This window comes from Bombus bifarius, unplaced genomic scaffold, assembly GCF_011952205.1.
Source record: "Bombus bifarius isolate JDL3187 unplaced genomic scaffold, Bbif_JDL3187 scf7180000008014, whole genome shotgun sequence".
Lineage (NCBI taxonomy): Eukaryota > Metazoa > Arthropoda > Insecta > Hymenoptera > Apidae > Bombus > Bombus bifarius.
Genome location: NW_022884390.1, coordinates 872,854 through 892,594, shown reverse-complemented (window position 1 = coordinate 892,594; position 19,741 = coordinate 872,854). Strand labels below are relative to the sequence as shown.

The following is a 19,741-nucleotide window of genomic DNA, read 5'->3' as shown; positions in this document are numbered from 1 at the left end:
AAAATGTCATAAAAAATGCTTAAAATAAGTAATATAGGGACTATAGCACTTGGTTTGAAAATTATTGCACTTGACTTTAAAAAAATATCTATAATTTAACCAGTTCTCTTAATTGAAACTGATTATATGATATTAATAATAACAATAAATAATAAAGCTGGCCCGGTGAAGATAATATAATTATTTTAATCTTTTAAATACATATATCATAATATAGATTAAATAGATATACATAATATAAATTAAATAAATGTATTGTAATTATATATCTTGTTAAGGAAAAAATATAAGTAATTGAATTTCTCGAAATCGTCAAATCATCATAGGCATTCAAAATTTGCGCTAAAGAAAGTTAAATCTTCGTTATATCACTAGATTGCGCTGACCACTGATAGATACTTAACATTAATTTACTATCTTGTATGTACTTTTAGGTATAAAATACTATTATAAGCAAAGAGTAGGGATACAACTATTGTATTCATGCATACCCCTACTCTTTGTTATACGTGTATGTATGAACGTACATCCACTGCTGTATAATAAAATTATATCACAGAAAGTACTGTGTAAACCGAAAAGCATAAATTTCAAATCTGTAAATTAATGATTGATATCGTATAATTTAACGTTATCAGTTTATACGAATTACCAATACTGTTAAGACATTAAAGATATATATAACTAAGTATATATTCGATTAGCTTATCGTGTACAACGGAAAATTCCTTGTATCCTTTTTTTCACGTGACGCAACATAGGTAATCGTAAATATTACGTTTCACCGTTGATAGTTCAATTCATCAGAAATTAAAATTAAAATTGGAATTCGTGTTGATAAGCAAACGAGTGTAAGAGTGCGCTTACCGGTGTGTCGCATCGTAGTGGGGCGAGGGGCAACACACCAATGTCGTAAATGGAATAACCAATCATTAGGTACTTTTTTCCCCAATCTCCCCGTTTATGGTGGGGACATTCAGTTTCGTAATGATGAAGTGATTCGTAGTCGTAGTCTCATAGTAGTCATTGAGTATTAAGGAAGATAACTGTTAAAACGCGATGGGTTTGGAGGATTACAAAGAACTTGTGGCATCATGTGCCTCAATTTGTACAATGGCCCAAATGTCAGCTGGCACGTAAGTTGAGGAAATAAAAAAATTTCGATTTATGTTTTTTCTGAAATACAACGTTCGATTTCTATTACAAACTATACGTTTTGAAATAGAAGTGTATTACAAACTACGTGAGCGTGTAACTGTTCTTTGACATTGACATTTATATTCAAACTACTTTTTTAATATTCCACGTGATACGCCGAACAATAGATTTCTTTGTTTTTTTCATGCATTGCGGCAAAATTGAGAGAAGTTGTGTTACTTTTATATAAAGCCATCAATTATAAGTTATAAAATTTAAAAAATATGTATATATGTACTAGTAAAGTCCTGAATGTTATGATATAATTTAAATCGTAAATGTATGTTTCTTTTAGAAGTGCCACATCATTTTTTTTCATTATTACGGTATTAAAATATTTAAACCAGTTTATTTGCGAATATGCGTATGTGTCGCTCATTTTTTTAAATGACTAATTATAATGTAACAAATATGTATATATGTTTTTATAAACTTATCATAAGAATAATTAGATATATTACATACGAAATTTTTATATATGTTTCACATTGATCTTTGTAAATTAAAATACCAAAAATGATAGTATTAATAATATGTTTGAACTATTATTGATGTACAATAAAAACATCTATTTGATATTTTTTATGTATTTATAACATGTGAGATATGTATGAAATTGAGCAATTAGGATTAAAGAAATTTATAACTAGTAACTAATTAGTAACTAAAATTAACAAATAATTACTTTTTATATGATTAATCGTAAATATTTATACATAAACTTTGCAAATTTCATTCTCGTTATTTGTACCTATACCTAATAATAATTTTAAAGAAAAGTGCTGACATAACATGATTCATGAATATATGAAGTTATCTAATAGCATATAGTTTATATAATAGAAATATAATATACCAATTTGTATAAGCAAATTGTATATATAATATATTATATCTATCATATGTAGATTTATAGGTCATTTGAAATATTAAATTTTTGTATTTTATCAATGTGACGTCAAAATATTGTAAAGATATAAGTCAAAAATTGTATGTGTGATTTTACATACTAGCTGTTTACATTATTACTATCAATTTGAAGTATATTAAGTAATAAAAAATAACATTTTTGATTGTCATTTAATTGTAGATTGATATGTAAGGATATTTATCAAAAGGGCTCGTCTAAAGGATTTGATCCCATGCCTTTTTTGGGTGGCATAGGAATGTAAGTGCATTATTATTTAACATAGATGACATAAAGATAAATACGCAGTGTGTAATGTTATTTAAAACATATTACTGGTTGTTCTGTTCTTGTGAAGTAAAGATATCTAAATACAGTATTAATACTTTTGCCTATAATAGAAATATTTCATGTTGTTTTCCGTTCATAACTGTGAAAAAAGTATTATAGATCATAGTATAAGAAGGAAATTCATATATACAGACTATTCAGAGAGACATATAGTGAATCAAAAACTTTTTATAGGTGCATCTTGATGCTTCAATATGCATGGATTGTGAGGGATCCTGCAATGATTAATGTTAATGTTTTTGGATTACTCACAAATACAGCATACATGGCTGTATATTATTATTACTCACCACACACGGTACGAGTTTATATTTCTAAATTCAAATGCATGATGTGTTACTTTCTGGCATGTTACTTTCTTTCTTTGTAAATTATTTCCCTTTTTAGTTTCCATGTTTGAACGTTTGAATTAATATTCTATTACGATATACACCATAGATGAAGTTGTATGTTTTGCTGCTAAATTTTAAGAAACTAAAAGACTCTTAGAAGCATGTAGCTTTAATTTTTGTATATATTGCAATTTTCCTTATTGTATCATACATCATGCATCATACAGGATGAGGCAGAAGTAAAATATTACAAGTTGTTTTCTCCGAAGCTATTGCAGATATCAACCTGAAATTTTTAGATGTTAAATGGTGCAGAGAGGCTACAATTTTAGATTGTAAGATATTGAGAGCATGAGTGTTTTAGGACTGGAAAGGGTGCTACGGCCACTTTTTTATCAAATAAGATGACATATTAATTTTTCGATATTCGGGCAGATGTTATCAAACCTAACAACTTTTATCTAAGGCACTGTTTCAATTTTGTATAGTTAAGGAATTATAGCGGAAAATAACTTGCATAAGTGGAGCTCCGCGAAGATGTCGAAAGATATCAAAAGAAATGTATATTGCTTTGAAAATTATTTTGTTAAATGTTCAAAGAGTTCCCCATTCGCTTCCAAACACGCATTTATTCTTGTGATAATAGCTTTGCGAAACTTCGCGAAAAAATGCTTTAGATAAAAGTTGTTAAGTTTGATAACATGAGCTCTAATATCGAAAAATTAATAGCTGATTAAGAAAGAACGAGGATAGCATCATATATCCCCCAATATTTTACATCCCTAAAATGTTGGTGCCTCTACCCTTCAATACTTAAAAATTTCAAGTTAGTATCTACAATGGCTTCGGAGGGAACAGCCCCTAACACTTTATCTGTCCCGCCCTGTATACAAAATTATAATATTTTCAGTTTGTTGGATTTCTTTTTCTCTTTTTTGCGAAACCAAAATGTAGCTACATCTAGCAAAGTCATGTATCCATCAGTAGTGCAAAAGGCGCGACAAACATTCGCAAACACTTGTAACATTTTCAAGATAACGTGTACGTGTATTTACTATTTGCTAATCTGTTGCACAGCCGATAGATACGCGGCTGAATATATAACGAGACATTGTCTTTATTGAATTACAAACAATTGTAATAAAATAAAAACACAGGATATCCGATAGCTGGTAGTATAACCGGCCAGTGGCTGATCCCGCATGAAAAAGTAAGTCGAAAAGAAAGACTAAAATTGTTTCATTTCACCCTTCGCTTTTGAGAAAATCAAGTTTGAAAATGTTTGCGGTACACGTACATTTAACCCAGCTCAGCGCATTTTACTGTAGGCTATCTTCATCCATATTACTAAACGTTTCTAATAATAGTTAACAATTTCAGATGACTTGAATGTTGAGGGCACAGGATGAAAGAAAGTGTATATTGCATGAGTGTGGAAATAGTGCAAGAATGATAGAAAAGATTTCTGAATATATCGTAGAAATCCAAATGTCGAGCGACTGTTTTCTATGTACATATATAACCCTCGCTCGGTCATAGTTTTTAAGATATTGGCCAAAAATTTATTTTGTTTATAATTGTGCCTTGGTAATAGCCTATGCGTTAGTATTGGCTGCCAGCAGCCTTGTGGCGAGCAGGTATAATGACCCAAGCGAAAACTAGCGCTTATCTTTTATTTCTGGTACGTATAAACGAGAGTTTGGCGAGTTTGGCTAAAGGTCCGTGCACAACTGCATATGCGAGATTGTAAAAAATGTGTGTTATAACTTACAATGTATTGGATTTGGGCTTGAGTTAGTTCTGTAACGAATGAAGTTGTTGCGTAAGATAATAACAATTATTCTTTTCGTAAAATAACATCAATTATTCATTCGCCTGCTATTTTTATAATTAATTTCTTATCGTTTCACGTAAGCGTTGCCAGCCGCCTCACGGTAGCCAGATTCAAAGGACTAACGCGAAGCGAAAACCTAATATGTAGATTGGTGTTCTTAATTGAATTATAACTGGCATTTCTTGCAGCCTCGCGTGTGCAGTTGTGCACGAGGCCTTTGAAGGGGAATTCTCGTGTGACAACAATAGAAGGAAATGATTTTTGTAAATCTTTTTGTAGACTAACTACTAATTATATGGAACTAGACGTTTTCGGGATGCAAATACAGTCTTCAAGTACAAACGTAATCTCTTTTATATCAATTCTTCTTATCGTTTATTAAATTTTTATATTGCCACGTTTGGCAACTTTTTAAACTGAGAAACTGACTGGTTACTCAATTTAGGACAAAGTTGATTTAAATTTGACCAAGGGTTGAACCTCAAATTCAAATAGTCGATTACTTATTAACAATATCTTTTTAAACAATAGAAAAAAAGTAAATTTTTCCTCTGAACGCTAGAACTTTCCAATCTTTCGTGCTTTGATTTCAAAAACAGTTTCAATCAAAGTGTAATCTATATCTGCCTTTAAGAAAATTTCTGATGACTGTGACAGATGCTATACTGTACGCAAACAATGGCTACATTGTCAAAGATGATAACAAGACTCGTATCCACTTAACTTGGAATTATGCTTTAACGTTAACATAGGAGAATGGCTACAGTGTATCATATACGCTTACTACTACAATCAAATGTCGTTATCGTCTATGAGCTGTTGCTACAAGTATAATTAGGCGAGTGCGATTTGGTAGTCGCCAAAGGATTTTAAATTTAACGTCACAATAAGAAGAGTATGTTGATTTCTACAATATGCTCAAAAATCATGGAAATCGGCGAAGTTGGTGTACCTATAAATATAATTATCTTATTTTTTCATGTAGAACCACCCCCTGTCCGGTTGTGCTATCAGTTATCGGACACCCTGTGTATCGATAGTCAGGCAAAATTAAGACTTTACGTAGAACCTAAGTTGGTGTTTTGCGAAGAAACTTTGAACAAATATTTCTAACCGTATCAATGTCTGAATAAATATTTTACATCGTCTTCCGCATTTTTAGAAGGATACACGTGCTTTAATAGGCAAGGTAGCAGCCTTTGTAGCGGCCTTCCTCGCGTATGCACAAGTGGAAGATCCCGAGAAGCTCGAGTTCAGATTCGGTTTGATTGTGACAGGATTATTTTTCCTCTTAATAGCGTCTCCTCTTCTACATATTGTAAGTAAAATTCCACGAACGTAGCTAAGAGCTCTAACAAACTTAATACCCACGAAACGAATAATACAAGCATTATTATTCGTTTGCATAAATCTTTCTTTACTTATCTTACATCCTTAGCATTTTGCTCTAGATTTTTATTCAGTTCTTCAAATTTCGATAAATATGTTAAATGTTAAAAATAATTATTGAAAGATCATTGCATGTATATATGTTATATGAATGTTTTATCTTATCAATGTAGTTCTGTCGATGATACAATGTCTCTTTTCAAATAGTTAGCTATTTTTTTTTTTTATGCAATAATCGATGAGAAATTTTGCAATCGTTGAGTAACATTTCTGCGTTGCGACAAGAAGTTGTAAAAAGTTGCGAGCCGTGACAAACGAAATGCGAAATCGTGTAATCATCCAAATAGAAATAGCGCAACTGGATTGGAAACTTTCAGATATTGTTATCGTAAAATTTTATTGCCTTCAGTAAGATTTCGATGAAATTTATCGAGCTTCTTTAATCACGATTGCGATGTTTTAAAGAATTTAACGTTGATTTTATGTTCTTCAAATTTTCTCGGCTAAATTAGGATATATCTAACAGCCGTATTATTGTAGTTCCGTTACGTATTGCCTCAATTTCTCGTTGACCGAGATGTTCTTTGCACGCCATCGAGCGTAACAGTATTTTAGCAGATGAGATTCATTTTCAAACGTGTAGCAGTTTCTGTGTACTTTCCTGAGATATTATACATCTTAGTATCCAATTTATTCATACAAACAGTTCTAAATATATTTCTTCGTACTTTTACTTGACTTCGAACGAAGAATCAATTTAGTTAGTGAGTGATTTCTTTGTTAAACGTATTTCTATTTCGAACGAATGCGGCACAAGAGCGAGTTAGACAAACATACTCTGATATTCTCAAACATAATGTTTAAGAAACACTGCTATTATGGTTCGCATGAAACAAATAATACGAATCAGAAGTTTCGTTAATAATTTTTTAAACGCTAGACATTACCTTTAATGATATTTAGATTGTCTGAATTAACTGTATTTACGAAATTTGTTTATGCGATTGCAATAATCTTTTGTTTTTTGATTCATCAGAGGGAGATCATAAGGACGAAAAACACGGATATCCTTCCGTTCCCACTGATATTCATGGGCACTATTGTTATATCTTTATGGCTATTGTACGGGATTATAATTAATAACGTCTTCATTATCGTAAGTAGATTTTCTATTTCTTATTCCTTCGTACTATCTAAATTACTACAAAATTCGCAGATTATCACTCGCTAATGTATTATGTATTTTTAAAGTTTCAGAACTCGGTTGGTTTTGTTTTGTCTGTGGCGCAATTGTCCCTGTTCGTGATATATCCATCGAAATCGAAAGGCAAAGCTTCCAGCCAAGAAAAGAAGGATTAAGAAAAGTGATATTGTAAATATTGGAACTGTGTAGGATGTCTTGTGCCTCCAACTGTTACAATTTTTCTACACGCCTACAAATTAGCAACTAAAATAAGGTCTACAAATATGAATTGGATAATAATTAACGCCGATAGCCATTGATGTTAATTGTTATATCTAGACGATTCTTATTAAACGACGAATTTTCTAATGAAACATACATTTTTTTAGATCCTGAATATTCTCGAGCGTAAAAATCTCTATATAGGCTAAGACTTTGTTTAATGCTGTTATTTTTACACGTAATCTTTACCAGATTAATTTGTACAATTAACGTGACACGATAAATCAAGTCACCAATTTTCAATGTGCCGTAAAATACATATTAGCATAATTTAAGACATATTAGAATATACATATAGGAATCAAATAATTGAAAGTTAATCAGAATTTGTGTACATTGCGGAAGTTTTACGGCGGAATAATACTTAGACGGTTATAGTCGGAGTACTTTGTCAACTATTAAAACAGTTGACAAATTTATAAATGCTTCTATCTTCTAAATCATCGATTGTATATTTATATTTAGCAATCTTCATATTCTACGCTACAAAGTAACTTCTCTTCAGAATTGAAATGCACAATATTATATATAATCGTGTTTAATATGATTGCTGCGATCGTGAAATTTATAATTTTATCAGAGTAACATATTTAATTAATCAGTTAGATATATCTTTTAATCGCATAATCTTTAAATAATACTTTAAGCTTAAGTAAAACATTTACGGTACATGAATTTCCAGTGTACAGAGGTTTCCATTGTCGATATTGTACAGAATATGGTTAAAATCTTCTCCAAGTCTATATTACTTTTAGTATCCACAGATTATTAAGCGATATTATACTTTTATATCTTATTTCTAGTTACACATTTAAGCTTCCTATAAAAATCCATTCTTTGTACGTGTATTAATAGTACCTGGTACGCAAAAAGGGGAGAGATCTCTCCCCTGTTATTCATTCAGTTGTACGTTATATTTAAAACAGGAAGATCTTTTCAATTGAATAACAATGCTCCAAATGATGGTAGATTTTGGTAAGTGACTACATGCGATAACTCTTCGTTATTAACCATGAAGAATCAATTTATTTCTAGTTCAATCGCAATAACCGAACGTTTCCTATTATTCGTTTAACTAACCGGACAATCATTTCATTAGAATATTTTAAATGAAAAAAAAGCAAACAAATTTTGAATATAACAAGGATCGCTTTTGCTACGAGTCTTTCAATCTTATCATTTTAACTGTTCACAGGTCAAAATGGTTAACTCCGCTTCTTGTTAAATTTTAGCCAACCGTTTGATTGCTCAAACGATTCATTGGTTACGTAATTTCATCAATTCCCTCTACTTGTTATCTCGTAGAGTTAATCGATCTGGCAAGTAAGTGGTTCAGCCGTATTTTTAAAAACGATTTATCTTTTAAAATCACTATTTTCTACTATTCCTTAGATACGTGTAATGATCGTAACGATGAATCTGTAGCGTAATAAATCTTATCTTATCTTTATTATTCTCCTGAAAGTCACGGTTACCGACTCCGCTAACAGAGGTGCGTTTCTTCTTTCATTGAATTCATTACGTAAATTCAATTGTATGTCTACTAATAAACGTATATTTCTCAATGACCGACACGCTCTTCGTATGATGCGGAGCGTGTGTGCGCGCTCGCCTCGGATCCGCGCTATTAAGAATAACCAAAGGTGATTACCATTTTACTTTCTACGGGGGCCACGTTACACAGCATGCAAATGCAATATTCTCTTGGCAACTGGCTGCGGTTCCCTTGCGATTTACGTCTGCGATGGCTCGTTAGTAGTCGCTCTTGGTATCGGCTTATTATATGAACGACGTACATCATCGCTTGACTTTCTGATCGAGTTTGCCGACTAATAACAGGAAACAGTGACCTTCTATTTAGTAGACAGTAGCATGTCTGGGTATGTGGTGGTCAGTAAAGTGTCCGATTGTTTGACGGGCACCCGGTACTCTATGATTTTGCACGCTAAACCGACGAACGTTCAATTATTTTTCGATCTCCACGACAGATCTCGTTACGTTCGTTAAATTACAGAAACGTTCGAAATATTGCTCTTCTCTTTGTCTGTTGGTAATCTCATCGAGCAGCGTGACAAATTAGCAGCTTAATTGTACGTCTCGTATTAGTAGAAAAAGCGCCAGTGACGCGAGTTTCTTGAGTTTTGCAAGTTTCGGTACGATGTAAATGATTTTCGTAGCAACGCGTGTTTCATTTGTGCTACCTTGAGCAAGCAGGGTAATTGTTTGCAGCGTGTTGGAAATTTCAATAATTTCTTTAGCTGCTTTGATAGCCTCATTGCCGAGGAACGGTCTAAAGAAGAAGATGGCACGAGGTAAGTGTGTCTCGTTCGATTTTCCATAATGAAATCCTCGAGTTACTTGTTGATGATTTGCGTTGGTGTTATCAGGTTTGTTCGTGTCTCAAGCGTTCCGATGTATTGAACGAAGCGACGTATTACTGGCTATTGTTTGAACAAAATTCGATATTTTATTTATTTCGCGTTAAATTAAAAGATATCGATGATCGTAAGTAAATTTCGTAGTTTTCGTTTGCGTTTGAAAATGTACGGCTTTGTCGTTTGACAAAAAAGAACTTGGAACGAAGCGCAAATTATAGCAGTATTATTGGAAATTTCAGCTCGAAAATTTTTATTTGGTGCATGAAAGGATCCTTCATGGAGCGTGAAGAGACTAGGTTCGGTAAAAATGAGTCATTTGCCACTTATAAGTGAAGCTTGTGTGAGCAAAAATAAATAATTAATTATTGTCTAATTAAGATACCATTTATTACCGCATCTAGCGTATTCATTAAATTCCATTTTAATTTCAATCTTTGACTTCGCGATTTTCATCGATCTCCACGACTGCAAAAGTACTTGGCCGAAGGAAATTTTTGTCAGACACGGGAGTTAAGACAGCTTGTATTGGCAATTATTGGTAAATATTTTGATGAAACGATCTTGAAGCATCGTTGGTTCAAATATATCAATGTTAAAGTTACGTTGAGAAATAAAAATAATTTGGGAGGTACACTGTCTTTCCATTCAATTCTGAGAACGTTTCTAGCGATCCAGGTAATTTGAGAAAACTGGCTCTGTAAAAGGTATCGAAATAAAATCTGTCTCTTTCTAAGTAACTGTGTCGTACATTGTATATTGTCATCAGTATCGTTCAATGGAGAGAATTTTATTCTTAAAAGTTTGAAAATATCGAATATTTTTGTTACCATGATCAATCTTGATTTAAAATTCTGTTTTTAAAACGTGACTAACAAAAACATCGTTTCTCTCCCGTGAAAAAGACATTTTATACGATCCTGTGCTAAAAGCTTGAGAACAATATGAAACTCCTGTAACTTTCTGTTCCCCTTTCCCATATAAAACCTGTCGCATGAATGTTTTACACTCCGCGGAATTTCTATTTCGCATCGCAATACCATATTATCATTAATTCAAATAAATGAAAATCGTACGAGTTCTATTTCATATTGTATATAAATGTATATAACGAAAAAGGCATGGAAAGAATTTTCATGCAACGGAAACATAACCCGATACTTGTATTTCGCATTATACTATGATATTACGGATTCCATATTTATCTTAACGAAAATGCGACAAAATTTCTACTTTCTTAAATTAATGTTGCAAAACATAAAAGAAGCATGATTCACGACCGACACATTTGGTCCGCGATTTACGTCACGAAACTGTGACTGGCTATCGTAATTCAACAGGTTAATTGACTTGAGGCAACGTGACAAAATAAAATTAATATCTTTCTTCCATCAAAATTAATATCATTCTTTTTCCTTCGAAGAAAATATGTGTACACCCAAGGATGCCTTCAGACGATCGCTAATATCGTCAATATTTCAAGGTTTTCAACGAAGATAATTCGTCGATAAATATTGACAATATCGATGATACACACGCGTGTATCGATCCTTTTAGGTTAAGAATATCGAATACGGTAGAAATTCGTTTATACGAACCTGTCCAATCGGGGAAAGAGTCGATTCGTATGTGTCGACGATTACGAAAAGTGGCCAGAGTCAAGAATCTAGCATAAATGAGTTTATCGCTTATTTCACGTTGCGTTTATTTACGTTACCCTATAATCCGACACCATCTTTGTAGAGTAGTGGAAGTCGAGTCGTAGGATCGAGTCGGTTTTGCAGAAGACGATCGTTTCGCGCCCGTTGAACAGAATTCATTTCTTTCCTCAAACGCAAAGCTGTAAATATCTCGAAACGAAAAGTAAACGACTTAAGCCATTTTTATAATCATCCACACGATGTAACCACGTCGTTCATATGACAGGAGTCCACCTATTCCTCTTCACCACTTACGATGTTTCGTTCAATCGATAGCAGTTCACTTACGTATGAGAGGATTTCACGAAACATTTCCTCTTTAAACGGATAACAATGTCGCGGACTTGTATCGACTGCAAGGCGTTATAGCGTGTCACAGTAGTCGTACAACGCGTGCCTCTACTGTTTACATGTGAGTGACGTTCGTAAAAGCGGTTCGTTGGTAATAGGAGCACAGTTAAAGTTCGGTTAACACTAACCTTACCAGACCCGGTCGTACGAGCAGTTTCACAATTTAATTTAAAATCGTACATTCGTCGAAGTTCACGTAAATTCTTATATTAACAAAAATTGATCGATCAGACAATGTAGGAATAATAAAGGAATCGCATAAAGTTAGATGAACGAAAGCAAAAGCAAATTTTAAAACTGCTGATTCGATCAGGTCGGACATTACTAACATTTCGTTCTTACGAATGGAGTTCCATTCTATTGACAATATACAGGGTGTCCCAAACTTAAAGCGCAAGGGCTTAATCTATCGAAATTAAGAAGGAAAAGAATATATCGTATAACGCTTGTGGATAAACGCTTCGTTAGAGAATTATAAGCAAATAACGATCGTACGTATGAAACAGACAACGACGTACTTTTTATCGGCGCACAAAAGTTACTTATATCCTTGTGTAGTTACACGTTTTCCATTGTGCGGTGTTTCGTGTGGTTAACGGTCATGATAATGATGCAATAAAAAGTGATTAGCTAGTGTTTTTAGTTTCTCGTTTGAAAACGTCGTTCTTGCACTCGGACACGAGCTTCACAACGATGAATCAATGAAGATGAACAATGGAGTTAAAATAACGTCTCGCAGCTTCTGAGAATTTTGTCGACTTTCAAGAATTTTCGACTTTTCTATTCCTCGCGCTACTTCTTCGCGCAAACTCGCTCCCGTGAAATGAAACTTTTCTTTTATAGTTCGCCGGGAGTAAAAATCAAACGGTGACCTTGGAGGTCGAAAAATTGGTCCATAACAATTTTCTATCCATCTTTCACTATACTTGGCAGAATTGTACGTACTTGGAAGAATTAACACAAGGAATAAAAAACGCAATTTTTGAAACTCAAGAAAATCCGTAGAAATTGCGAGATGTTAGCATTCCGTTGTTCATCGACGCGAAGCTCGTGCCCGGACGCAAGAACATCTTCGAACGAGCAACTAAAAATACTAGCTGATCATTTTCTATTGTCTTATTATAGTACAAAAATGTCAAAAACTGCTGCTTTTTTGTTCTTTGCTCTAGTTCTTCGTTCAAGTACACCGATAGGTCATGGTGGACCAGTTCATCGGCCTGCAAGGTCACCGGACCTTACACCCCTTGACTTTTAGCAACCGTAAAACGAAAGGTTCATTCTACGCAAGTGACTTTGCACGAAGAATTCACGCGAGGAATAAAAGACGCAATCCTTGAAATTCAACGAAATTCTCAGGGCCCGTGATATGCTAATTCCATCGTTATCGATATGAAGCTTCGAGTCCTGCCACGTTTATAGTCAGAACTATGGACGACATGGAAGTACTACCATGTGATAAAAAGACGCGTGTAATGAAAAATCGATCGCCGTCTACTTCATACGTACGATTACTCCTTTGTAACTCTGTAACGCAGCGTTTATCGACGAACTTCCCGTAACATTCTTCCCTCTTGGCTAAGCCCTTGCTGTTCGACGACTCAAGTATGCAACACCCTGTATATCGACGATAATCTGACCGCATCCTGAAAGTTTCGAAACTTCCTGGTAGAAAACAGCAAATAAAAGGAAATTGCAAGAGAAGAGAAAAAAGAAGAGAAGAAAAACGACGAAGAATTCGGTACGGCGGTTTTCGGTGCTGACAAACGTGGTCGCACGAAGGAAGTTCGATCGTAGCCGGAAGAGTCGCGTGGATGGCGCGCATCCACGAAATTCATGTCCGCGCACGACTTCCCTTCGTGATTGATCCCGAGTGTGCGCCTCGGCTCGTTGTTAGTATAATGTTCACACACAGGAAAATAGCTAGGTTAACGTGAGTGTGTTCCTGTTCTGTGGAGGTGGACTCGTTGTAACACCTGCTGCATCCCCTGATCCTCTCGTCGCGTTCGAGTCATGTGAATCAGCTGATGGTTCGTATAACAGAGCGCACGGTCAGATAAACATCGTAGAGAATAAGAACTGCCATTGCAGCCGCGCAAATGTAGTTTCCGCGATTCCAAGATACGTAGGGTAAATGTGCTTGGCAGGCATTTCCCAACAGTCAAGCGTTCACGATCCTATGTACACGTGCTCGTATTACCTTTTCACCACGTATAATACAACATATAAGAGATGTTCGAGATTCCACGAGCGGGATAATAAAGGAACATCGAGCCAAATGAATACGATTAGTCCATTTTTGTTGACCTTTTTGTACGATTATCGAAGTATTTTGGCGGATACGAGATAGTCGAGGGGCAATGAACATTTTTAAGATACGACAAAATTTCTATGATGTTTCGCAAGAAACGAATAATAATTAGCTTAGGTGTTGTTTTAATTAAATTGATCGATATTAGTCCGCGTGATTTAACGGTATTCATATTTTTGAGATACTCAAAGGAAAATCGAACTAAATTAGAATCGACGTAACGAACTAAACGCAACGAATTAAACAATTATCGTTTTATGCAAAAATCATGGAAAATATGATTTCTTATGTTTTTCGAAAAAAGATCGTAAATGGCTGTAACGTTTATACGTAGACCATGGAAATGATTCTTTCGATCGTCGAACAGAGAAGTTCGTTAATTCTGAGAGAATTCGCAGAATAATTTTGTTCTGTATCGAGTCTAATTAAGCGTTCGATACATATATATCGCTGTACATTTGTGTTCGCCTAAATATAATAATAATATTCAACTACGATGTTATTTGACGTTTCGAATTGATAATACGTCAGTAGGAACGCGATTATAAGCATTCGATATTCGGTGTGTTAATCGAATGAGAAATAATGAAATCGTAATTAAAAAGCAATTAAGCGAGAAGTTATTGACGAAATTGTTAAATGAGATCAATTGATGGCGAGGTATCTTTTTACGATGAAATAATTCCATGGTTAACGATCGAATATATGCTATAATTATAGTCATACATATAATTATTACCAGTCTTATACTCCTCACTAAAATATAACAATTAAATTATAATTATGTTATCATAAATACGAACGTTTCATGATCATCACGCGATACACGTAATAAAAATGTATGAAGCTAATTTCTTTAATGTCAGGATCTCGAAAGGCTGTGATTAATTAATTAAGCGCGGATTATTATTCTCGGTAATTTTTTATATTAAATCATCAGCATAAAAAAGTGGTCTTTTATATAAATCGATTCGCAAATTGTAAACTTTATTTGGTATGCTCAATATATTGGCACGTTTATTTATTTATTGCAAATAAATGTTCCATTAAACGTTCGTACAAACAGTATATTAGCTACAGCTAATAGAACGTATACTACCATTAACGATCGATACGAAGAATATTTTATATTGAAATTTCTTGTTCGTAGGACGAATATTTCTTTCATCGCAGGATGATGCATATTCTGTTGATAAGTTGGTGGATTTTCTCTTTTACAGACAAGTCGATACTTGGATCATGTCTCGTTAGATCGAATGGCGTATTTCTTTTTTAAAAATCGTTCTCAACCTTTCGCTTGCTACCTTATTTTCACTGACGTCGTCTGCATATTGGATCGTTTAAGTGGAGTTTTTTAAGGGCAGTTTCTCAGCTTTTCGTGCTTCGACGAATCTCTGAAACTTCTTGAATAATACTCTTCCAAGTTTCTATAATATCGTCCAACAGATTCTACTGCTACGCTTTACTTTAATCGTTTTGAGAAAAAAGCAAAGCAAATGAGAAACTACTGGTCGACTCGGTATATACAATAGATGGAGGATTAATTGGCAATAAGCGTAAATTGTTCGTAGGTTCCCAATCTTTCTTTCCAATTTTATTCAAATTGGAATAAATTTTCCGTTTCAATTTTAGTTCAGTTTTCCTTTTAAACGAGAACGTACTATATCGAGGATTACAAATAACAGAAAACAGCAGAAGAATAAAGAAGAATAAAGGATATATATATATATATATATATACGTAATTTGGAAACTTTTTCCTGAACTGTCAACGTGGTCGATGTACTTTTTCACTCGCCTTTTCGAAGCAAGTTCGTAAATTATGGACGCTACGGAAAGTAGAACGTTTCCCTCTGCGTTCACATGGCAGAGGCACATCCAGAAACGGCAGCCCTCTCTCCCATTAGACTTAATATCAATTTAGAGCACAATACAGGGAGTATTTCGATGCCGTGTAATTTGCTTGAACGTTCGTTAAGTATATCTGGACAATTATAACCGTATCCAATAATGACGAGGTCGCACGAGTCGGTCAAATGGTTGCAACACGCGCCCTTAAGGATCTTATTAGCTAACAAGACACGCTAAATTCTGGATTTTCAAGAAGTACCAACAACGATGAAAAAACGAGAAACAAGAAGAATATTAGACACGTACGTTCGTACAAATCTGCAACGAAAATCGCACGATGAAAATTCTCGAAATTTTCCAATTACACGTCAGTTCGAATAACTCGAATTCCTTTTTCAGCAACTGTGACATCACGACGAATTAACGTATGATATACAATATGTATGTATCTGTATCACGTTTTTACGCTTATTTCGAGCGATAAATCGAAAGCAATTCCTTCTTTCTGTTTTTAATTATTTAGCGTCGCATCAACCGCTTACGGTTTATTATCAGCGACGTAAAGCTCGATTCACACTAGCGGCCAGAGCTCTACGTCACGATCAATCAAAACCTGTGACTTTATCGAGGCATTCGCACTAAACGACGAGAAACGATCGAATGCTAATTTCCATTTCATTTTGCGAGATTCGTCGCAATATCTTTAATGACCGAAATCATCTACTTCGCTGTAGTTTCGTCTAAATTCGATTAAATGTTAGCGCTTCGTATTTCTTTTCATTAGATAGATTTTCATTTGACTTAACCGAATCGCTTACGGCAAATCTTTCTCGTTGGATTACGTGTAAGGAATTTTGGCGTTGACGGGTGTCTGATTGGTGTGATCATACCGTAATCGCTGGTGTGAACGGAGCTTAAGAAGCAAGTTCACAGTTTGTTATACGATTTGGCGAGCTTTAGGTAATTTAGGTGTCTTCGGATTGTTTGTCTCGTCCTTTCAGTTCGGCTTTACGTCCACTTATCGTCTTAAAATGTCACTTATATTCTTTGTTACGTGTTCGTTCATATATATTTTTTATAGTTGACGAATCGTGTTAATCGAGTTGCGAAATTGCGTAAATTAATCGTGGTGGAATTCGTCGCGCGAAACGGTACGTTTTTAACGCTGTTTGTATTCTTTTCATCGACTTCCCTTCTCCGAGAGAAACGCGAATAATGGTGAAAAAATTCTAATAGGAATCATAAAACTGTTTTAACGTATCATCGAGGGGAAGGGAGGACGGTTCGTATTAATTTGTAAGTTTGAAGGGAGGAGGAAATTTGGTTGCAAAGAACTCATAAATCCATAGAAATGCGCATGAAAAGGATTTTCGGAGGGACTAATTATTCGTAACGAGTGTAGGGCAAAATTACTGCATAACCAAAGTTAGGTATTGTACAGTGGTGACAGATGCTGTGAGATCGTCTGAGACTCGTATTTACAGAAACTTTCATATGACGAAAGTTTCCTGTTGGCAGATTGGAGCTTCGATATTTCACTTTGAAATGTTTTCAAAATTATTCAGTAAGAATGTATCAGAAATGAAAATTGTACGAGTTCGTAATGCGTTTAATGAAAAAAGTATTTCAAAAGTCCTTGTAGAGTTACGCGTACGTAATGTTCGTATCGTGATGCTATGCACGTTAATTTGGTTCGATTCAAAAATTCTGTTTTAATTCTTCTAAAAATGTCTATGACGAAGAAAAGTGTAGTAAAATCTCGTGAAGCATAGTTAAAATAAAAATGAAATATTACATAGAAATGTCTATGATTATTAGCGAAAATAATAACTCCTGTCGATTTCTTCACCAGTCGTCTTCATCTAATCGAATTTTTGATGTTAAAGAAATGTATATTAAAGGTAGAAATTTTTCTTACTTCGATCCTTGATTTCGTTAAATACACTCGTACGAATTACACTTGTTACGTGTTAAAAGTGGTGATTCCATATTAATCAATTGTTACTTATGTACATACATAAAATATAAGAAGTCTACTAGAAGAATATTACCAGTCTACTTACTAAAGAAACTAGTTTCTAGCGATTGATATCATGAACACACCTATCGTTACTCGTAACATATACAAAATCTTCAAAAAATATTTCTATTCGAAAAGGTTTCTTCTCCGTTCTTTACAAATCTACTTACGAAATAAAATATCCCTGATAATTGACATCATGAACACATATATCTTTACTTATAATACGTATAAAATGTGCAAAAAAATATTCTAATTCAAGAAAGTTCCTTCTCCATTCCTTACAAATCCACTTACGAAATAAAATATCTCTGACAACTGATATCGTGAACACACTTATAGTTACTCGTAACAAATATTACAATCCTAAAAAGTTATTCATATTCAAGAAAGTTTCTTCTCCATTCCCTTACAAATCCACTTACGAAATAAAATATCCCTGATAATTGACATCATGAACACATATATCTTTACTTATAATACGTATAAAATGTGCAAAAAAATATTCTAATTCCAGAAAGTTCCTTCTCCATTCCTTACAAATCTACTTACGAAATAAAATATCTCTGATAATTGATAGCATGAAGACATAAATTTTTATTTATAGTACGTATAAAATGTGCAAGAAATATTCTAATTCAAGAAAGTTCCTTCTCCATTCCTTACAAATCTACTTACGAAATAAAATATCTCTGACAACTGATATCGTGAACACACTTATAGTTACTCGTAACAAATATTACAATCCTAAAAAGTTATTCATATTCAAGAAAGTTTCTTCTCCATTCTTACAAATCCACTTACGAAATAAAATATCCCTGATAATTGACATCATGAACACATATATCTTTACTTATAATACGTATAAAATGTGCAAAAAAATATTCTAATTCCAAAAAGTTCCTTCTCCATTCCTTACAAATCTACTTACGAAATAAAATATCCCTGATAATTGACATCATGAACACATATATCTTTACTTATAATACGTATAAAATGTGCAAAAAATATTCTAATTCAAGAAAGTTTCTCCTCCATTCCTTACAAATCTACTTACGAAATAAAATATTCCTGACAACTGATATCGTGAACACACTTATAATTACTTGTAACAAATATTAAAATCCTAAAAAGTTATTCATATTTAAGAAAGTTTCTTCTCCATTCCTTACAAATCCACTTACGAAATAAAATATCCCTGATAATTGACATCATGAACACACCTATCGTTAGTCGTAACACACATAAAATCGCCAAAGAATCTTCGTCTTCTACTCCATTCCCTAAAAAACCTGCTAACAAAAAAGAAAAACAAAAGAAAAATGACTATGAAACGACGCGGTGAGCACGTCGTATAGTCGACTTCGTCGTTGACATGACGCCTGCACCGTCAAATTCTATCTACCATACGAGTCGCGTTAACGTATACAATATATAGTATACAGAAGGACCCTTGATAGCGATCGTTCAATTCCAGCAGGCGAGGGAGTTGTCCCGGAAGCGAAGGTGGATTTCGTTTCCTAAAAGGCGGTGGAGATCCGCAGCTTCTGACGTCGCTGTAGTCTTGACGAGTCGACGACGGAAGGAAGAAAAGGTGGGAGCAGGGTGAGAGGGGGATGAGTAGGATAAGACGGAAAAAGAGGGAGTTCCTGGCCGGCCGAC

At 34.0% G+C, this 19,741-nt stretch overlaps 2 protein-coding genes across 5 annotated transcripts in view; both read left to right on the top strand.

Moving 5' to 3' along the window:
- The first annotated feature begins 623 nt into the window (after positions 1–623).
- On the top strand, positions 624–7,713 carry LOC117206933 (sugar transporter SWEET1-like). The gene is made up of 6 exons (XM_033446641.1): positions 624–1,136; positions 2,288–2,365; positions 2,630–2,753; positions 5,784–5,939; positions 7,047–7,166; positions 7,262–7,713. Exons 1-6 carry the CDS (start codon positions 1,060–1,062, stop codon positions 7,367–7,369), a joined length of 663 nt encoding a protein of 220 aa, XP_033302532.1. The 5' UTR covers positions 624–1,059; the 3' UTR covers positions 7,370–7,713.
- A 314-nt stretch (positions 7,714–8,027) lies between these two features.
- LOC117206932 (soluble guanylate cyclase 88E) overlaps positions 8,028–19,741 on the top strand; it is a 36,897-nt gene continuing 25,183 nt past the window's right edge. The window contains exon 1 of one of the 4 annotated variants that reach the window (XM_033446637.1): positions 8,028–9,787. The gene's annotated coding sequence lies outside the window, so the exon portion shown is untranslated. Of the gene's footprint in view, positions 9,788–9,944; positions 9,981–13,773; positions 13,929–19,741 lie in introns of those variants that run through there. The other 3 variants (XM_033446635.1, XM_033446638.1, XM_033446636.1) reach the window with 3 other exon arrangements.

What these genes read in the sequence shown, in the direction of transcription:
- LOC117206933 (XM_033446641.1), top strand. Translation starts at nt 1,060, where the DNA reads ATGGGTTTGGAGGATTACAAAGAACTTGTGGCATCATGTGCCTCAATT. An exon ending in GCCCAAATGTCAGCTGGCAC is followed by an intron (nt 1,137 to 2,287) that starts GTAAGTTGAGGA and finishes ATTTAATTGTAG; the next exon opens with ATTGATATGTAAGGATATTT. An exon ending in TTAATAACGTCTTCATTATC is followed by an intron (nt 7,167 to 7,261) that starts GTAAGTAGATTT and finishes GTATTTTTAAAG; the next exon opens with TTTCAGAACTCGGTTGGTTT.